Source organism: Charadrius vociferus, unplaced genomic scaffold, assembly GCF_000708025.1.
Source record: "Charadrius vociferus isolate BGI_N301 unplaced genomic scaffold, ASM70802v2 scaffold822, whole genome shotgun sequence".
NCBI classification, from domain to species: domain Eukaryota; kingdom Metazoa; phylum Chordata; class Aves; order Charadriiformes; family Charadriidae; genus Charadrius; species Charadrius vociferus.
Window position 1 is genome coordinate 847604 of NW_009647481.1, and position 20921 is coordinate 868524.

Here is a 20921-nt window from a genome sequence, read left to right on the forward strand (position 1 = left end):
CATTACATTTAATCCATTTCATACAAACACAAACAAAACTTTCCATACTAATAAGTGCCGTGTACAATGCAGTAACTTACCTTTGTAAAAGTGCAAAAATGAGTCACTGCATGATAAGATTTTTGTAATTTGGGTATGCTATTTGAATACAATTTGCACCGTTAGCTTTTTATTAGCATTTCACCACACTCTGTATAGAGTCCCCAGAGAAACTGCTACCACCACAGCAGAAGATGCCTGAAGTTATACTTAATTCTTGTACAAGAGGGATTGCGCACCTCCCCTTTTTGTGAGGATGCAACAGCAAAGTTACAACCGGAAAGACAAGTTATCAAGATTTTACTTCCAACAAAATACACCACCTTGTGTCTGCTAGATGTATTTGCTTAGGTAAATTCACTTCAAGACTCAGCCTCCTACATTTGGAAACCCTTCTTAGCACTGAAGCCTCCCTGCTGGCCAAGAGGCTCGGGTTGAAAGAATTGTCCCTAGTCACTTTTATTCACATGAACGTGATATGGCTTGAACTTCAGCTTTGACAAAAATACCGTAAAAGTCAAGAAATAACACTGTCAGCAGAATATACCTACCAGTATTTTAACAAGTGATATTTTAATTTTGTTTGGAAACGAAAGAGGTTTTAGGAAAGAGAAAGAAAAGTTATGCAGTAAGCTGCTAAATCACAGGTGTTAAAACATGCACATTTTAAAGAGAGCTAGAGTTTCAGTGTGGTATCATGAACACAGAGTTCAGTAGACACATTGGTTAACATGCCAAACATCTATAACAAATTACTGGTGCCTAGCTTTGTTTATTGGTAAATCACTTTAGTAACCCGAATTCACAAATAAGCAGTAAATAACAAAAACTACAGATAAACACAGGTTACACATGCAAATTCCTGTTCACATATCACATGTGCAGGTACATTAAGAGCACAGTTCTCAAGATTCTTGACGAAACCAGATTTTAACAAAAACAGTTTTAAAATGCAGGTATGAAAAATTACATGTGAAGAATATAAAGATACCTTTTTACATTTCAGGACTCAAATGCTGCTTTCGAATATACTAGAGATGTACGACAGCTACAAGATTCAAGTAAAAGCAGGAAGAGCTCAAGGAAATAATACTGGTCAGAGGAGAATGGGCATTTACTTTTCACTAAAAATACACAGAATAGTTGAATAGGAAAGTCTACCAAAAGCTTAGGAAAAAAAAAAAAATCACGAAGTTGTAAAGCTGACTAATCACTAATTTTCCTATTTGCTATATAACAGCAATGACATTAAAAGAAACTGCAATTCAACATTTAAAAATGCAACTTACATTTAAAGACTTTTCAAAAGTGAAATGCAATGACAGCCCTACACTCCAAATTAAATATCTGCTAGGCTCAGACTGAAATATGGAATGTTCTAGGTAAAATAAAAATACAGCGTTACTTTTTATTTTTTATTGAGAATGGAATTGAAAGACAATTTCTGAAGCTTGAAAATAGTAAGTTTCACTTAAATGAAGTTTTCTTCCCACAGATGAGCTTTCCACAAGGGTGCAAGATTTTTTCTTTAATAGCTTGAAGTGTCAAAACAAAAACTTGTTGCCATTCTCACATTAAGAACAAATTTGTCATTAACTTAACTGCATATGCTTTTTGCTACAACATTTAACACATGAACAGACCTATAATGCCTACTGTATTTCACTAAAACAAAAAAGAATACAGTATTTCCATCTACTACTGGTACTGCTTTTAAAAAAGATTAACATTAAAAACAAAGCCACTGTTTTCCTTACATCCTTCCTTCCTTTTAAGCTTCTTTCTTTTGCCTGTGGTCTTCTGCCATTTTATCCAGAATTTTCTGTTAAAAGAAAGCAACCACATTTTGGATATAGTTAAAGCTTCTCACAGTCACAGCATCAATAACAGAAACATAAATCCAATTTTCAAGTTGTAAAATCTGTGAATGTTAACTGCGAAGGTCGTGACTAACAAGACCGGCACTTCTCCGTATACTGAGGTGGAGCTCCTCTGAAGCACCACAGTATCACTGTGTCACGGACCACAAGAACTCACTGCTGCTCCTGCAAGCATTTACCTGGCCCTGCCGCTCACGCCTCCCCCACAGGCCAGCAAGCCCAGAGGATTACTTTCCCTTTTGTCATGGACTTGTGACAGCAACCGTGCCACTTACCTGGGTAAGAATTTGCCATCTATAAAGGCAGGGAACAAACCACCACCCCCTCCCTAGAGAAGAGTTATATTGGAAGTTTGAGGAATTTTGTTATCACTTCGATGACATTTGGTAGCAACAGCAACTTTCTATTTATTTTACTCTTATTGCCCTCAAAGCGAATGAGACTCCCAGCTAGAGAAGTGCCTTGCCATTGCGAAACAAAAGCTGCATTTCTCTCCCTTCCTTCCCCAATTCTAAAACCACATCAATGATACAGAAGTCATTCAAGAGCAGCTCGCTAGTCATTTGTGCCATGGAAAAAGCACATCAAATCATGTTTCATTTAATAAGTGATAAAGTTAATAAACTGGGATTATTTCCCCCCACTTCCCCTTTTACATGAAGTCTTTTAAGTCCCATAATCAGGTACCTCAATGGAAAAAAAAAGGAAAAAAAAAAAAGCTATGGGTGATGGATGAGGTGGGTTTTTCTCACTACAAGATTCTGCATGGTAATTGATTTTCTGATCTACTCCTTGATAATGTTGTTTGCTTTGTGACATTTATTTGTGCCATCTGCCTTCCAGGGCCCTATATTTGTTTAGGGTTCCCTATTATTGCAAGGGAGAAAGCAAACGTTTTGAGTCAGAGATGCCACCTCCTTTTCTATGGAACCCCCGGGGGTTGTTTTCAGCTCAATAATCGACTGGTATGAAATCGATTTATGTGAACACTGCATTATTATTAGAATTTCGTTTAGGATTTCCCTTTCTCAGAGGTGATACTTAAAAGCAGCTCACAGTACACAAAGATACAGCAGCAGCATTATCGTTCATGCCATGCAATCATGTGATACCTAATCCAATTAGAAATTGTAAAACATGCTCACAAAATCAGAAGTTGCAAATATGGATTTATTTTTTTTTAAATATATAAAAAATTCAGCTTAAGTTCTGTTGACTGGTTAAAAACACCCTCAAAGGGCCAAGTGGAAGGGATTTGAGTTATCTGTATTTACTCTGCACCACTACTTCTAAGCCTGGCCTTTACTCCAATCAGAATGCCCTCTTTAATCCAAGTTGACAACAAAAATGCTGGAGCCCATCTTAAAAATGTGTATCCTGCATATTATTTTCACAAGGTGAAGTTTTGGAGAGCACTAGCTCACGTTAAAAAGTTATAGAATAAGCCAATTTCCACTGCCTGAAAGCTTTTTCTTTTTTCCTCAGTCCAGTCTCGTTCAGATCTATTCCCCAGGAAAGAATCACGCCATTTAAAATGAACAAGTTTTTGCCTTACCTTCAACTTTTGATAATGAGGAAGGCTGCTGCAATGGGTCTTTTTTGCAACATCTTCATTTGTGTAGAACAGGGAACACAATTTGCAATAAAACCCTGTTTTGGGTACCACATAATTCACACCTAGAGAAGTAAACACCACAAAATAAACTAAGAGATCTACTCTACATCATTTCTTTTAATGTCATATGTCATTTCAGCTAAATCTTAAAACCATAATTCACTTTACATTAAAAGCTGCTTTATCTTTAAAAGTCCTTGTTTTAGTTTAGTCAAGCCGGGGCCTAGTAATAACTAAGTATGTGCAGGCTTTTCTTTTTTTTAAATTTAAAAGCAACCTTTCAGGGTAAGGGTCCACTTTATTGGTTCCCTCAAAAGAACTAACAACGTTTGTGATCAGGTTCTGAGTTCTGAGTATTTAGTATGAATCTAAACTATTACCACTATTGTGATTTGTGCTATTAATTGAATTTGTGTTGCTAAAGTAAACCTCTTCCAATTTAATTTCTGCCTAAGGAAAGTGTTATGGAGAATTGTATGAAAATAAGGGAGAAAAGAAAGAAAATACTCTAGGGTTAGGGAAGGAGTGAAGAAGAGGAGGAGAGGGGGAAGCCCTAAAATGAAAGGCTCAGAGGCAATGCGTTGCCAGAAATAAAAGTCAAATGAAATGAGAAATGCTACTGCAACGCAGAGAGACATATTTGAAAAGAAATGGAAACAGCCTTACCAACAGGAATGTTCGGCTGGTATGGCCCAATCCTAAACTCATCTGGAACAAGAGATTTCTCTTGGACATTCTTTGTTTCCTGCTCATCCTGGGTGTCGGTATTCTCATGGGCGTTTTTCTCAGTATCCTGTGCTGTTGTGGCATCAGAAGCTTCAACAGTTTCAGCCTTCGAATTATCTTCGGTTTTGGTTCCATTTTCTAATGTTTCATTTTCCTGCTCTGGCTCCTCAATCTTGTCTACTTTGATTTCTGCCAAACTATCATCGTTTTTGCCAGCAGATTTTACTGCCAAACCCGACTTGCGGAGTTTTTGATGATCTGAGTCTTCTTCATCACCAACCTCATCTAGAGTGACAAAACCTTCCATGCTCCGCGGAAAGCCACCCACGTATCGCTGTTGAGAAAATTATTTCCTTATGTCAGCTTATTCTTAAATGTTTCCCTTAAACTGTCTTAAGTTTCAGAAGAGACATTTTCTCCAAATTCCCTGGAAAAACGCTCACATTATTCCTTCAAGACCTACCTCGCTCGTTCGAAATGTTACCCAAGCATGCAGAAGCGTAACAAGCTCTTTTTAAATGTACTCCACTGTCCCATAATCAAGTGTTCAATTTCAGAATAATTTCTTTTTTGGCATCACAAGGGTCCACTGTTTTATCATATCAACCTGTGCTCTTCAAACTTAAGAATTTCAGTATCTTTTTGCTCTATTCTTACTTTGGAAGTCTGTCTAATGTATTTTAAGAGGAAGTCATTTTGGAATGCACAAGTTTTGTTTCCATTTGAGACAGTCCCACAAAATCCTCAAATTCATGCCAGCATAAAAGGTAAAATCTAACCAAAACAACTCTCTGCTCACTAATAGTATGAAAGTTAATTAAAAAATAATCAAGAACTCTTTCTCAACCAGTGGAAAGCTTGGAGCTTCTGCATTATAAAACCAAACAAAAACCAATCCAAAAAACACCAACCACCAAAACTGTGGAGGTCTCTTAAAAACCAGCTTCATTAAAAGACAGTGAATCTGTCTGAACTCTAATTATTTTTTTTATACATTCCCGCTGAACGGAGACATCAGGATTCCACATGCTTAACAGCAATTGTGAGTAGTACCGTAACAGCATTAGCTTTACATGCTTTAAGAATGTAGGTCTTCAAGGAAGCAAAATTGTGTTTAGAGGGTTTTTTGGAGTTTATCATAATCGATACCCACATAATTAAAACCAATCCCTGCCGTTAGCATTGGCAGTATTAATCCCAACCCCATGGAACTAGCTTCCTGATAGAAGGATCCCCCAAAATTGAAAACCATGCGCACTTCATTCATTAAAAATAAGGAACGTGCCTTACTTCTTTGCAAAACAACATTCCAAGGCAATAAAGTTACTAAAACTATGCATGCTACTCCACATAAGTGAGTACAATTAAAAAAGCAGATGGTATGACATAAAAAACCACGAGAGTGTGGATCATCTGGTGAGAAAAAGGAGATTCACAGCAAGTAGCCTATGACTGAAGACACCTTGAAACTAATTTATTTTTGGTTTTCCTCCAATTGGAAATGGGCCTTGGTTAACCGCAAATGGACCTGCCTACCTTTCTGGCTAAGCATAAAGCTTAGATGTACATACAGTTTTGTCCAAGTCTAGACTAGCCTCAAGTCCCAAATAAATAATTGGTTTTAGTATCATTGTTCTGCTCTGTGCTTAAAAGAGTAACTACAGCCAGTCTCGCGAGAAACTGCTCAGAAGAAAACAGTTCCCGTCTGCTTCGTGGTAGTCAAAAAAGGGGTGAAGAGAAAGGCAATAAAACCCCAGGAAGGGACATGGGTAGAAGGCCACGAGTTAACAGGTTCTGTCAAAGCAGAAAGAGCGATTTATAACTGATTCCATTTGCAAGTTGCATCCAATGGAATCTTCCCTTTCCTTTGCAGGAGCTCTAACACCTCTTTCTCTTCAGACCCATGCACATGTTTTAAAAGACTCACTGAAAAAGATCTGAAATAGAACGTATTGCGGTATGCTACTCAAGTTAGACAGGGTTTTTCACACTCAGGTGCCTTGCTATACGATTACCTTTTTAAGCTTTTTCTTTGCTGCTGGATTGGGGACAACATTCCCCTCAGTTTTCACAGTCACTTCATCAGTTGTCTCCTTTTTTTCTTCAGTAGTCACATCGGCTAAATTGGCAACATCTGCATCATCTCCTGCTGAGCTGCCACTTTCTAACAGCGCTGCTGCTTCCTCCTCATCCACTAGCAGCTCGTCTTCAGATTCCAGGAGTAAACTAGGCTCATCTTGGTCTGTCTGTTCACTACTTTTAGTGCCTGATGGCTCAGCAGCATCATCTTGTTTCTCTTCTTTCACTTTATCTTCCACATTGCCACTTTCGGGTTTCTGAGTAGCATCTGGTTTAGACTTCTTATCACTTGGAGAATCTTTGCTGTCTGGAGAGTATGTTCTCTTTCTGTAAGGAACAAAGAATACCTGCTTGTAAACCTGAAGAAAGCCCAGAAATGACTAAAAAAAAAGCTTAGGTTGTATTTTTCTACACAAGCCTGAAAGAGATTGCGGTTTAGTTCAGAAAAGGGAAGGTCAAGGGAAACCTTCAAGGATACCATTCTTAAAATACACAAAAGGCTGCTGCAAGGAGGAAGTGTCCTTACAAGACAGGACAACTGCTCGTGGGTTTAAATTGCAGGAAGACAAGGCTAATTAAGGACTGGCAAAGATTTCCGGCAGAGCCCGAAGAGGCTGTGAAATCTCCATCATTAGAGGACGAGGGTAGGTAGCATCTTAGAAACAGTTGATCTCAGGGCACAACACACAACAATTTGATCTCGGAGCTTGCCTGACTTCTTTTGAATAATTCCTATACTCTGGATAAGGTATTTTCATATTTGTTTTAAACAACATTATGCTTTAGCAATAGGAAATTACCTAGTTTTATCCTTCTTCAGCAGTTCAACTCCTTTGTTTGGAATCTAAAATAAAATGTAAAAAATTTGTAAGTCACGGTAGAATATTATTTATGCAACTGTTGCAGCGTTAGTTCAGACCAGACAGCACAATCTAACCAAGCGCTTCCAATTATGTTAATCCACAGGTACTCTTTTTTCCGTGCCCACCTACCAACCAATTAATAAACTGCTATTATCTTAGACTGGACATTACCAACCTAGAAAACCCATGTCTTTATTCACAGTAATTACCAGTAATTCAATATAAAACAAATAGGATATCCTGCTCCAGAAAAATCATACACAATTCCTCTTTTGTTATGAGCTGAGACAGTGGTGCAAGCAATGGCACAAATCAGCCTGTCTATACTCTTCTCCCTATCGCTAGTAGTGGCCTACATGGAAAGCTTTTGAAGACTGAGAACACTTCACTTATTTAGGAGTTACTGAATAACAAATTCCACGTGCATGGTAGTAACATGAAGAACTATCCAATGCATTGGCGAAGTATTTGAATTTGCCACAAAGCGTTCATTTTTGGTGCATGATCATATGCAATAGTAAGATTTCTTCATAGTCCACAATAGAAAGCTCATGTTTTTGAGACACAGCTTGACAGTTCCAATTTCTCCTGCTCTTCAGGAGTATTAGCCTGGTATTATGTCAAAAAAAGCTATCAGCCAACCCATCCCTCCTTGATATGAACTGCACATGCAAAGGTGCAGTTACATCGTGAGTTTTGACAAAGCTTATTCTTAAAAAAATAGATCACAAGACTAAACCTATCTATCTAGGTAGCTGGGGTTAGTGCCCACAACAGGGATTAAAGGATGGCATCCAGCACAGGAAACACATTCTGTTGTAATACTTCAGAGTTTAAAAAGGAGTTCCTAATAACATCTTGTCTTTGTTCTGTATGCCAGAGTACAACTGAACGGACAAACCGGCTAGCAGGTGCGAGAAGCCAGGAATTAAGCACACAGAGTATGAGTATACAGTTCTGCCACCCAGCTTGATTTTACTCACTGATCCTTTGCAGAGGAGGGTGAGAAAAAAAGAACCCACATTACAAAACATTCTCAATGGAGACATTTTAATTAAAATCTACACCGTTTGCTCTAATTTCTGAATTCTAGTAGTAGTTTGGGTTTTGTTTAATTTGAAAGGAAAATCCTTTTACTTTGTTCTAGGCCTCATAACACCAGACTCGTGCTTAGTAACTGCACAGTAGCCTGAAATCACTAAAGCAAAGCCTTCCACTTCACAAGTAGTATTGAATTCTCAGTAGTGACACCTGTCTTCTACTTCACTTTACACCTTTAGCTACAATTAGGAAAAACCCCACTACTTACCCTTAACACAAGTTTCTTGTATTTTTCAGATAAATCCACTTTCACACATCTGCCTTGGAACCAAAGCGCTTTGTTGGCACAATGCTCGACCATAGCTAAAGCATCTTCTCTGGTCTCCATCTCAATGAAAGCCTGAAAAGATTAAAACACACGAAACTTTTGCAGGCAAAGCTATTTAACTTAATACACAGGTTTGCAAATGCTGAAACAAAATTATGAGATTCAGCTATATCCATCCTCTCCCAACTAGCTGCACATTTTAAGATTTACTGAAGTGCTCGGTAGACCCCAGCTTTTCAATTCAGTTATATCTGTCCTGTAGAAAGTTCTGAAATGAAACAGACATTTAAATAATCTGCATAAAAAAAAAGGTCACCATCAAGGAAAGTGTGATTCCACAGAAAAAGCTTCTGGACAATGAAACTCATTTATTTGATGCTTAAGTATCTGGGACTTGCAGGGTAGCTAAGGAACTACCGCAGAATTTTACTTGTATTTTTTGAGAGAAGCCCGAATCGGAAAGGCAGCAGCTGCTGGTTATAAGCCCTGCTTTGTGAGGTGTTCCTCCAAGAAACAAGCCTATGACACTCTAACTTTACTTTTAAAAACACATCTGGGTTAGGTATCATCGGCAGATAGAAGCAAGCTGTTTCTGCATCCATCTTAGACAGCAAGGGGTTTTAATCTTCCAGTGAAATAAGGTCAGGGAGGACTTCTAGGGGTCAAACAATAGATTCGAGTAATTTTTCATTCCACAAGTGTGGCATTAGGGGATTCAGGCACTCATCTCTAAAAAAGCACTGGAATTTCCTATTTAACTCAAGGGAGCAACAAACTGGGACAGCACAGCTGAAAATAAATAATTAGAACTAAATACTTTAAAATCCTGTGTGTTTATAGAAATCAAGCACATGCAAAGCATTTTACTATACACATGCAACACAATCTTCAAAGTTTGGGGTTTTTTTTGGTTTTGTTTGTGGGTTTTTTTCATTTTTTTGGGTTTTTTTGTTTTTTTGTTTTTTTTTTTAAGACAGCCACAGCAGGACTGGTTTTTTTAGTTTTAAAGAATGAAAAATAAAGAGTAAATGAAAGAAATGTGCAATACTGGAATATATTTGTTAATGTTTCATCGGTAATGCTTTTTCAGCCTTAAAAAAAGAAGAGTTCCAAGACTCCTACAAATCTGCATAACCAAAAAAATTAAGCCTCAATGCTAAATATACCTTCTTCACAGCTGAGGCCTGTTCTTTTTTTTTTTTTTAAGCAGCTCTCATTACAGTAACATTTTGCAGTAAGCTAGATAGCAAAGCACCACCTACATAGTCCTCTAATAATTTCCTGATCCATGCTAGAGCATAGTCTACACACACAGCAATTAAAGGAGTGTCATTTCTTTACTATTAAAACCTTTAGTTTCAAATCTTCACACATGTATGTTCCTACCTGGCTTTTCATTCTCATGAGTATGTAGTTCTTAATTTTTCCGTATGGTTCAGCCAGCTTGAGTACCGCGTTATCAGAGTATCCCGAATGAGGTAAATTGCTGAGGTGAATCACACGACCAAGTTCTGGTTTTGGTGGCTCAGTTTTTTGGTCAGGTTTACCCTCAGGCTTCTAAAATTAAGAGGGAATGAAATTTTTTAGAGTGCATAAAATATGGCTGACTGTCACTTGATTAAGTTGATACAGCCGAGAAGTACATAAATGAAGAATAACTTAAATGCAACAGCCTCATAATACTGAGTGCCCCAGATTAAAAGAAGGCAATGTTGAAAAAGCAGAATTGTTTTACCTTTATTCTCTTGTATTTCTGTGACAAGTGGACTCTGACCGGTTTACCAAATACCAGGGCAGGTGTTGTTGAATAGTATTCTACTGCAGCCTGGGCATCCTCAGTGGTCGACATTTCGATAAATGCCTGAAATGACATCAGAAGAAATTTAAACGCTACTCCTTCAAGAGTTAGTCTTTTTCTTTAAAATCTCAAGCTCTTCCTTGCTTTCCTGTAAAAATAGCTGCATCAAAAATAAAAAATTGCCTTTTGGTTACAACATCAACTGACCTGCGGAACTTGGCATGAGTTTCACACACTTTATTTAGGTGCACAAACAGAACTATTTGGTTTGTTTACATTCCACCTAGATTTGGTTCAGCACATTCAATTGCTTCCTGCTTTTTCTCTTCTATGATATTGGATTTTTCCACACTTCAAAATATGACACTCTATAATACAAACTAAGACCAAATAAGTTTTAAGAGAATATTAGAACAAAAACAGAATTTGGAAGCGTAATGTACTTTTGAGAAAGCTACAAACAACCAACAAGAAGGATTTTTTAACAATATTTAAGTTAAAATGCAGTACTATAGCATTTCTGGAAAGAAACATACTAGTCCCTCTTCCTTTCACATGTGTGATCTCGGTGACACGCGTGTCATCTTGCTTGGTAGCCAAGCAAGTCCTTTTACAAAAATCAAGCTCAGACAGTAAGCATACTAAAGAAACCGAGCGGTGCCAACAGTAGGACTAAGGGGACAAATCTTACCTCATTGATTTTGTTTAGAATCAGGTGATTTGTAATTATTCCAAATGGTTCAACAAGCTGAAGCAGCTGATATCTCAAGTTCTTTCCCCTCTGGAAATCCATGATGTGAACAACTCTGCTCGTTTCCTGTTGAAGACAAAGCACACATACATAACATGAGAAGAAAATGCTTATCAGCTAACTTAAAAAAGAAAGTCTGCCAAAGCTCTGCTCTACTTTCTCCATAGATTTTTTTAATTTTTGGATCTTCAGTAGTAACCAAAACAAGACGCATATAGAAAAGGCACAGAACCTCCAGGGATTTCCACAGAGGAAGATGCCTGCTGAGGCTAAGTTGCCTTTCTGTATGTTCATGTCCCATAGCTTCATCATCAGAGAATGTTTAAATAGGGTCTGTACAGTTTTGGAACAAATATTTTGTAGAGTACCTGGCACAATGAAACCCCAATCTTATTCCAAAGCTTCAGTTTTTCTACACGAATACATCCTAAAAATCTCACTTTTAACAACAATCCATTCATTCAAACAAAAACCTTATGGAAGCGAACAAAAAGCATGTAATAAAACTGTGCCTTTTTTTAAAAAGAAAAACAACAGATTTTTAATACTAACCACTCTGCCCTTTTGCATGTGTCTCGGTCCTTGCATATTTCCATTTCCAGCTCCTTTAAGAAAGTAAAAGAACGAGTAAGCTTAGTTCAGCCTGTGAGACTGGTATTAACATGTCTCTTCCCAAATTCTTCAGAGGTACAAGGCACTTGTAATACTAAACCAGAATGACATCAAGTTTTAAAAACTAATCATTTCATTACAGTCTGAAAAGGCTGTTAATTTGTTTATTTCAGAGCTCTTGTAACTTCAGGTCCTCCTTTCTGATCATTCTGTTCAGTTTAACATTAGAGAAAGAGCTGCATCTACTGATGTGCAGAAATAGAGAAGTCCATTGAAAAAAAAATCTCTCCTGTTTTAGAGTAAGATTTGCCATGGCAAAACATCTCCATACACAAAAGATGTGAGATCTCTTCAACACTTTTTACAATTGCGGCTTTAGGTGTAGAAAAAGACTCCTAGTTTTGGTTCTAAAACAACACCAATTCTATCATAATGGCCATTTTACTAGGAAATACCTGAAAAACACCTTTCAGATAGCTTGGGTCAAAGTCAAGTTTGAGATGTTTTGAAAAATTAACAGTATTATTTTAATGAAATTAAGTATCATCTAAAAATTTCTTTGAAGTGTCTGAAATAATTGTCCCCTGTCAGGATACCTAGATAAATTAATCAGTTCTACACTTTTAGTCACTTGAACTTTTTAAAAGGTAGGAGGTAACAACTGCAGGCCAGAACCTGATTCTTAGCCTGCCTGCCTGCGAAGAAAAGGTTTGCATCATCTATCTTCCCATTTCTCAGTTGCTATTCAAATGTACTTGTCAAACTCATTTGGAACTAAGGGGGAAAAACACTTAAGACACTGAATCAAGACAAGTTTCACAAAAAAACCCAACCCACCAACATATAGCTAACCAGAAAACAGATGAAAAAAAACCCTCTTAGACAGGAAAAAAATAAAAGTCTAAAACAAGTGTGTATTAAACACAATTTAAAAAACAGCCATAATAATGCAGCTGGTAGTTAGCAGCTGGTAGAAAGGTGAAAGTGTGGGATCTGGGTACTGGTCTTTGGCCAGGGAGGGACTGAACTATTTCAGTTCCACTTCTCAGAAAAGTGAGTGTTTTGTTTTGTTGTTCTAACACACTGGTAACAAATTAAAACAATAAAAAAAAAAAATCAAACCAAGAACTTAAGTCTTGTAAAAGTAGGTGCTGTTGATGTTACCTCTCGGCCCAACAGGAGGTCCTCCAAGGTGAAAGGGAGGTGGTGGTGGTCCCAGAATTCCCGGTGCAGGGTTTGTGGACTGCTGCAACATAAAGGGATCACCCCTAGAAAGCGCAGGGAAAACACACCTTATTTTTAAACCAAAAAACTGGGAAGCTTTCATTCTTAAAATACCCCTAATTTCTGCAGAGCATATAAGGAGAAGTCAACTTTAGCTACTTTTACTGCTGCTCTTCAGCAAGTAGAAAACAAAGGGAGGTATCCATTTACATAAAGCAGTAAAGAACGTCCTTGGCTTCAAATAAAAAAAAAAATTACAAATACTCTAAAATTAATTACTACTTACATTCCATGTCCTGAATCACTGTCAGGATTCCATTCGGGATATCTGGAAAGAAACAAAGTAAGTAAGAAAATACAATCTCCTCTACCTATTTAATAATTTTCATTCAAGCAGCAATCCTGTTACACAGATAAAACAGACCGTAACAGTGCCCACTATTGGGCCACTACAAGAGACTTGAGCAGCATCTATTGACAGAATAGAAGTGCTATTATTCATGAGAAACTTCCTACGCTGTATGTAACACGTCTGCCAATTTATAATACAAATTGCACAGTTTTACAACAAAAATTTAGAAGTTGGTATAAGTAAAAAAAAATTACAACAGATTCTCAACTCTTAAGATCCAACTCTTTAAAATGTTACATATAGATCAGTAGGATTCAAGTTATGAACCAAGTTCCTTTATTGTCCTGAAGACACTCTTTCAAGTTGTGAGCTTTTATTACCTACAAGGCCCAGCATGTTTTCTAAACCTGCTTTGTTCAACATAATTGACTGCTATTTAGTTGTACATGCCCTCACACCACAAAAATGTTTACTGTACTTCATACATTTCAAGCAGCAGCTGACAGCGTCGGCTGTGAGTCGCTCCATTGATATGATGGTTCCACTCCTGCAGCAAAGTAAATAATTACAAAATTAACAGCCATGTATGGCAAGCCATTTTTAACAAAATGTTGTACAGCGCAGTATCTTCTCTTCTAAGCTGAAGTATCGAAGATACATACACAGATAACAAAATCTCTTTTTGTAGTGCTTTAAAGAGACACTGAAATTGGACCTACCTCGTAACGCCTAACCTGGGTGAAAAGGTGTCTGATGGAATACGTCTTGCAATCTATGGGCTTGATCCTGCCTCAGAGGTGCAAAGCTTATCAGGGGATAGCTGCTGCAGCATACATGCGTATCGTTGCAATTTCGATTTTTAGAACTGGATGCTGACATCTATTTTTTTTTTTTTCCTTCATTAATTTTAGAATTTCCTCCACTCTCTCTGCTTCGTTCCTCAGACTTTTAAAGATTAACGTGAACTAAACATTCAAGTTTTTAGAACCGTAAAGAAGCCAAGAAATTGCAAGGAATTCAGAAAGGAAAGACTAAAAGAAATGAAAGTGCATAGCTAGGACAAACTACAAGTATACAGGTGACATATAAAAATATATGACCATTTGCAGGGAATAATCAAGAAAAAAAATAGGAGATCTAAATCAAGATGGTACCAAGGAGGAATAACGGAATTAAACCAAATCAGCCAGGTAAAATTCCTTCTGGTTCTGGCTTTAGCGCTAGCAAGTAATGAAAGCTTTCTACTTTTTTTCTGCAGGTTATGTCGATTATGAAGGGAGTTACTTATTTCACGAGGGGAGAAGTCATGGGGATTCCTCCTGTATCGAATTACAAAGTGCCTGATCTCCATATTCTTACTTTCTTACAAGTAACAGCACTCCTTTGTGCTATATTCACATTTGTAAAGTGACAGAAGTTCTACTAAAGTTTCACTGCTGCACATCTGTGAGCCACAAAGTGACTTCCACTCTGCTGCTCTTCAGCAAGCAAAGGGATCAGCAGAGACACACCTGGCAAATTAGCTTTAGGTTTGCAGAGAAACAAAGGGGAGAGTAATTATAGGTCTTTGGGGGGCAGTTTAACAACTGAAGGTTTTCTCCTAGCAGCTACATTTTCAACTGTGAACACGTGGACTGCATTGGCCAACTGTTTTATGTATCTCTTCCTGCGTGTGCATTTCTGCCCAGTGCCCACAAATGATTCTTCCCTAATCACTCATCTTTCCTGATTTTTAGTTTCTGCCACACTACAGCCATGGTTACAATGAGACACTCCACTGGCTTACTTAGTGTTTCCATATGCTAAATGCCTACCTTGCACTTTCCACAAAGGAGAAAAACCTGGATTTAAAGTCTCCCATAAAGTACTGTCATTAAGCTACGTTACAATATTACTCCATGATACACAGAACATAACGTGGAGCAAGACGAAACTTTCATTTATTTTATCAAGAATATGAAAAAGCAGTGCTCTCATTTAGCTTGTTAACAGCACAAGATGTAGGCTCTGCAACTATGAATTAATAAATAAACTGGCAAGTAGAATGAAAAAAACCCCAAGCAAACCTATCTACAAAACATTCAATACTTAAAAATAAAGCTTCTTCAGTTTAAAACTTGCTAACAAGTTTTCATGCTATACTACAGAAAATAGTCCTTTAAAGACTAAAAAACCCTCTAACTTTGGGGGCACCACCAGTAAAGCCTTGGTGGCTGCCTCTGCTAGATACACCATGCTTTGAAGCTGTCTTAACATGTAATTTAAAATTATTATAAACTGAGATAGGAATTATCTGCAAACTAGAGCCAAAGTTTGGGAGATTTAGTTCACATTATACTTCAAATGCTTTTAAACTAGCAAAAACAGGAGATTCGATATACAACTTAGGATTTCCCACCCCGGGAAAGTTTTCAGAACAATGGCTCACCCACATTATTAACTTTTTACTAAATACAGTTCTTAATCTGGACTTCCCTTTACTCCCTGCCTCTACCCAGTGTGAGCATCACTCCCTGATGTTTCAGGGCACTAGGTATTTACAGACACTAATTAACATTAACACCCAAAGTTAAGCTAGAGAAAATCTGAACTGAGTTCCTTCAAACTCAGATTACCTTTTGCCTCAATTGATGCAAGTGAGAGGACGCACTGTTCTTCAGAAAATTAGGCCAAACTTAAGCATCTAATTTTAGACAGCCCTCTATTAGGGACACGGCCATGTTTTTCCTTTGAGATGTATCACCATTTCAAGTGTTTAACCTCCACATTCATCTGTTCATGTTGCATCAGACTGTTTCTTTGGCAGGGAAAACAAACCCTCCGCATCTAACAACTCATTCCTTGATAAAGGGATCAGGATTGACAAAATGTCTAAAGAAATTGGGGCGCACTTTAATTCACAATTAGAGAGGAAACAAACCGGATCTTAAAATATATACGCATCAAATTAAAGAAGCAATTAAGAACAGCGCTAAAAAAGAAAAAACAGAGGACTAGTCTGCCAGCTTAAGTTACACTAAGGGTGTTTAACCCCTTCCTCAGTCTTAAAATACACGTTACTTTACCATATGCTTTTAAAAAAAAATTGGCTCTGATATTTTTATTTGGACTTGGGGAAAACAAGATTTTGATACTGCAGTAATAAGTTTGCATTGTCCCAGCTAAGAAAAGCATTCCCTTTCTGCTTTCCGTAAATTTTGGTTCAGATCAGATTACTTTAAAAGTTAAGTTCTACTTGATTCAGTTTTGTGGGAGACACAAAATAAGAAATTCTGTAACTGTTAGGTATGCAAAGCGGAGGAAAAAAGGAGAGAAAGAGAAAAATTCTTGCGGTGACATGATTTCTGAAATTAGAAACAAAGCCCAAACTTGGGTCACAAGAAACAGATGATCCAATCTCAAATATTTTATTGTCTACTAGCAGTTTAAGTCAAAGCATATTCCTTTAAAAAAAAAAAAAGATGCTTTTACATGGTACAGAAGAAGTCAGCCACTTAAGTTATGCTGTCAAAAGAATTTTGTATTTCTCATACCTGGAAAGATATTTCATGCTGGATATCCTTTCAATAGATCTTCATACCAAAGCAAACTAAGAACCATGGAGCTTTAAAACAAAGTGCTAAAAAGAACCCTACTTACAGGATTACGGGTTGCCATCTTCAAGGGCCTCAGAAGTTTATCTTTTCAATCTAACCAAATGAAGTCCTTTTACAGAACTGAGCATGGCACCTAAACTGGCAACGCTTAAAACCTTTTATGAAAATAAACGTCAAATACAGGAGACAAGAAACCCGGATTACTGTGATTATTTTTATATAAAAAGTAATTAAAGCAACACAAGTTCATAAACTGTCAGATCAGCTGGCGTCATACAGCGTGTGCTCTAAAACTGGTTTGATCGTTTCCTTGCAGGGACAGAATAATTCTTGTGTTTCAATAAGATTAGATGTACAGAAGCAGCACTCAGAGGTAACTGTAAAGAAATGGTTAGTAACAGCAATTCCACATTGTATCAATTTTACAGTAATAGCATGTATTATATTTCCAATTGAAGGCCTTCAAGCTAATTAGCCACTAATTGTGACAAGAAGGGCACTGTATTAGCCAATTAGCCAATTAAATTGCCTAGTATACTGAAAATCAGCAAGATGAGTAAAATTGGAAAAGCTGAAAGTGAGACGGCTCTGGAAATAACGTCTGAATAAACAGGCCTTTTTGAGCAACCTGCTGCCTTTGCAGAGAGTTGAACTCTCATGAATAAACTAAGAGGGGGGGAAGTCTCAGCATAACCGAATATACCCGAAGATCCACTCTACTGGCGAGCCAAGTAAAGAACACTACTAGGAACGCAGAGCGGGACACTGCAACAGCAGACTGATTGCTCGGAGAGTCTAGAGGGATAGATGCAACATGTGACAATAAAAAGTGAGTCTGAAGTGTCTAAGAAAGTTGTGAAATAGGAGAAAAATGACGACAAATTTCAGCCATAGTATGAGACAGAGTGTTAAAGTGAAATTAAAAAGGCAAGAATGAGCTAATCTAAAACGTGGTTTTTACTTTTGCAAATAAGTTCCAGGGCTCTACATTAACTCTTTCCCTTTGGACAGGGAAAAAGTAGAACTGTGCAAGAATGCATCTTAACTACGTATAAATCAGCAATCAAGACAGATGTGGAGGAGAGCTGAAACTAGCTTCCCGAATAGCACAGTAGATACACTGCAAAAAAACCCCAAAACAAAAAAAATAAAACACCCACCCCAAAACTGCTTGAATGCCAGATGTTTGTGGTTAAGAGAACATGTAGATGTAAAATATAAATAAGATATCCCAGTAGATGACAGCTGTTTGACTTGAAGTTAAGCAATCTGGGCAAACAAAATACATTAATGTAAAGCCCTGGTTTACAGTGTTTGTTAATAATTACCTTGCAAATAAACCAAGTGCCTTTTTCACTCTCAAACCAACTTTCAGATCATTTCAAAAGCAACCAAGCTATAGAAATAATTAAAGAAATAGGTAAAAACAGAACAGATACTACAACGTAAAGGAAAATAGAAGTATCTGGTGCATAACTCACCTTATTAGAATGAACTGGCATATCACATATAGAGCACAGATGGGGATAACCCTTCGGTAAGAATCCATGGAAGTCTTCAATATTGCTATTTGGAGGAGCACCTCTCTTTTTCTCAAAGAGAGATCTCTCGGGACCAGGACCACGACCCATTCTGTCATACTCACTGTCAAATTTATGATAGTTATGCGAAGTCTCACCATAAAAAGATTCGTCCCTACACCTTTCTCCATCTCTTAATCTGTCATCTTCATAATCCATTCTGTCATAATAACCAGATTCTTGAGAACGACTTCCATGGTCATAGTCAACCACTGGGTTGAGACTAGGACCACGATCATCAAAGCTATCTCTTCTAAAATGCCTTTTTTCTTCCCAATCATCCCTAGGTACTCTGTACGGTGGTTCCCGTGTGGATGATCTGCCATCTCTACCATAACCTTCTTCAGCTCTCCTCCTTTTAAGTTGTAGAAGAATCTGAGGCAAGTTTTCAGGAGTAATCTTGTCCTCGGGATAGCGACTCAGTTCATCTAAGTCTCTAGCAGACAGACCAAAGCTGGCCAAAATGTTAGTGGCCTGGTCTGCATCTCCACGGTGCTGAGAAGACAAAGGGAGCGGACCTCTACTTCCAATGTTAAATATAGACTGCAAATTATGGGAAGAGGTACTACCAGAAGACAGTGCACTATGAGATCCTTGTTGGTTCAATGAAGAACTCATTCCAAGATTCATTAAGCTAGCAAGGCGTGCAGTACCCTGGTTCATCCTTCCAAGAGATGCTGGCATATTTAAAGACTGGGTAGCAGCAGCAAGAAGGCCTATTCCTGCAGAGAGGTCACGCCCATGACCTTGTGAATCCCTACTCAGAGATGACTGCTGGAATGACTTGGACATTGTAGAACTCTAGCTTGTCTACTTTATGGATCAAAAAAAAAATCCTTTTTTTTTTTTGTTTTTTTTTAAGATGGCTGAAAAGAGAGCTCACACTAGAAAGCTAGGCAAACTTCACTTCAAAAATGGTAACGCCAAGAAAGAGGATCAATAATGACTGCAGATCTTCTTCAAGCTGAGAAACACCAGACAATTCTGTAGAAAAACAAGCAGTTTTAGTCATAAATCCCTTTAAACAGATGCAGTTTTAAACTTATGCATCATGTTGATCTAAAAACATTAAAGATCTCAATCTTACAAGGCTTTTATTACATAACTTAACAGATTCAAGAGGTACCCAGAACCTACATGTATCATTTCAGATAAAAATACAGTCATGTTTCCTATACATACTACTCTTCTTCTACAAAAAGCTACTTTCATACCGAAGACAAGTGAATTTCAGAAGTTTGGGATGTCTGAAAGCATCTAAAGTTTACTAGCATATAAGCCTTGATCTCTGGTTAATGGTTTTGTTTATACCCTAACATTACTGTACAGTGTGTACGAGAAGACCATCAAAAAAAAAAACCCCTTAAGCCCATAGAATCCAAGATGACTTTGGCACATGATACATATTTGAAAATGAAATCTATACCACCACAGAATAGGACGAAAGGAAGTTAAAAGTAACTGAAGTCTGGGCAAAAAGTTTCTGCTGTAAGATCTGGTAAATAAGACCAAACATAATAGTCAATCTTTATGCAGTAAAATTCAAATTACTGATGTGAAGACAGATGTGAACAAGAAAAATAAGTTTTAAATTTTGCAGGAAGTAAACAAGACCTCTTGCTCAAATTGCAGTTTTATGGGTAACAGCACTTAGGAAGTGATTCTTTACTGTGTTACAGTGCAGCCGTGACACCAGCCTGTACCCACAGACCTCAAGCTAAACAAGGTCAGGCTTAGTACTGGGATGGGAGACCCAAGGAAAACCCTAGCACTGCAGAAAGAGACACTAGGTGAGTCAGGAGATGGCACGACGCCCCCAGCCAGCCCTGCAGGACAGCAGTGGCCATGCCTCTTACCAGCGAACTGCTGCTTCCTTCCTTCTGGTCTGACGCTTTGACACCATGACCACATGTGGTAGTTAAAGATCCTAAAACAATACTCCTAAGAGACAGGTATCTGCCTTGTGTCCCATGAAAATACTAACCTCGTGTTTAAATATCTGGTTCAACCCATTTACTTGAAATTTTAACAAAACAGTGTATCAATATCCACAGTATATTTTATGGTGCACTGAATATATTTCATAAAACTTTTTTTTTTTTAGTGCAGAGGAGAAATAAACTGCAATACTTCTTCCCATACTCTTTCAGCCTTGGGACAGATACACAAAATTTAAAGCAATTCAACACACACGAGAACATTCCACCAGGAATACGTTGTTCTTGGGTCCCCAAAGCGGTAAAGCCCTTCCAAATCTCTGCAGAGCAGTTTTGCTTCTCCAGCACTGCCACTCAGATGCACATAAAACACATAATCACTCAAACAAGAACCAGGCATAAATTGCATAGCTCCAAATGAAATCATCTTCTAAGAGAACAGGTATGTTTGGGGAGGAATGGAAAGGACAAAATGAAAGCAAGGATTTTCCTTGAAGAGA

General features: G+C 37.7%; 1 protein-coding gene across 2 annotated transcripts; it reads right to left on the bottom strand.

The window, feature by feature from the left end:
• Positions 1-794: 794 nt before the first annotated feature.
• Positions 795-19567, bottom strand: MATR3 (matrin 3). Of its 2 annotated transcripts, XM_009880717.1 has the most exons (15): positions 18386-19567; positions 13794-13855; positions 13243-13284; positions 12885-13000; positions 11673-11722; positions 11061-11186; positions 10307-10432; positions 9958-10128; positions 8512-8643; positions 7140-7183; positions 6276-6666; positions 4720-4723; positions 4201-4437; positions 3475-3596; positions 795-1861 (listed from the first exon to the last, which is right to left on the bottom strand). In XM_009880717.1, exons 1-15 carry the CDS (start codon positions 19274-19276, stop codon positions 1811-1813), a joined length of 2565 nt encoding a protein of 854 aa, XP_009879019.1. In that variant the 5' UTR covers positions 19277-19567; the 3' UTR covers positions 795-1810. The 2 variants fall into 2 exon arrangements, with proteins under 2 accessions (XP_009879019.1, XP_009879018.1); XM_009880716.1 differs by lacking the exon at positions 4720-4723 and having other exon boundaries at positions 4201-4594; positions 11673-11725; positions 12897-13000.
• Positions 19568-20921: the final 1354 nt, after the last annotated feature.

Bases quoted from the DNA above. Each gene is read 5' to 3' on its own strand.
- MATR3 (XM_009880716.1), bottom strand. From the start codon at position 19,276: ATGTCCAAGTCATTCCAGCAGTCATCTCTGAGTAGGGATTCACAAGGT. The intron at 13,001-13,242 runs GTAAGTAGTAAT...TGCGCTTTCTAG, and splicing joins AGTGATTCAGGACATGGAAT to GGGTGATCCCTTTATGTTGC. The intron at 3,597-4,200 runs GTAAGGCTGTTT...TTACTTCTCTAG, and splicing joins CCAGCCGAACATTCCTGTTG to GTGTGAATTATGTGGTACCC.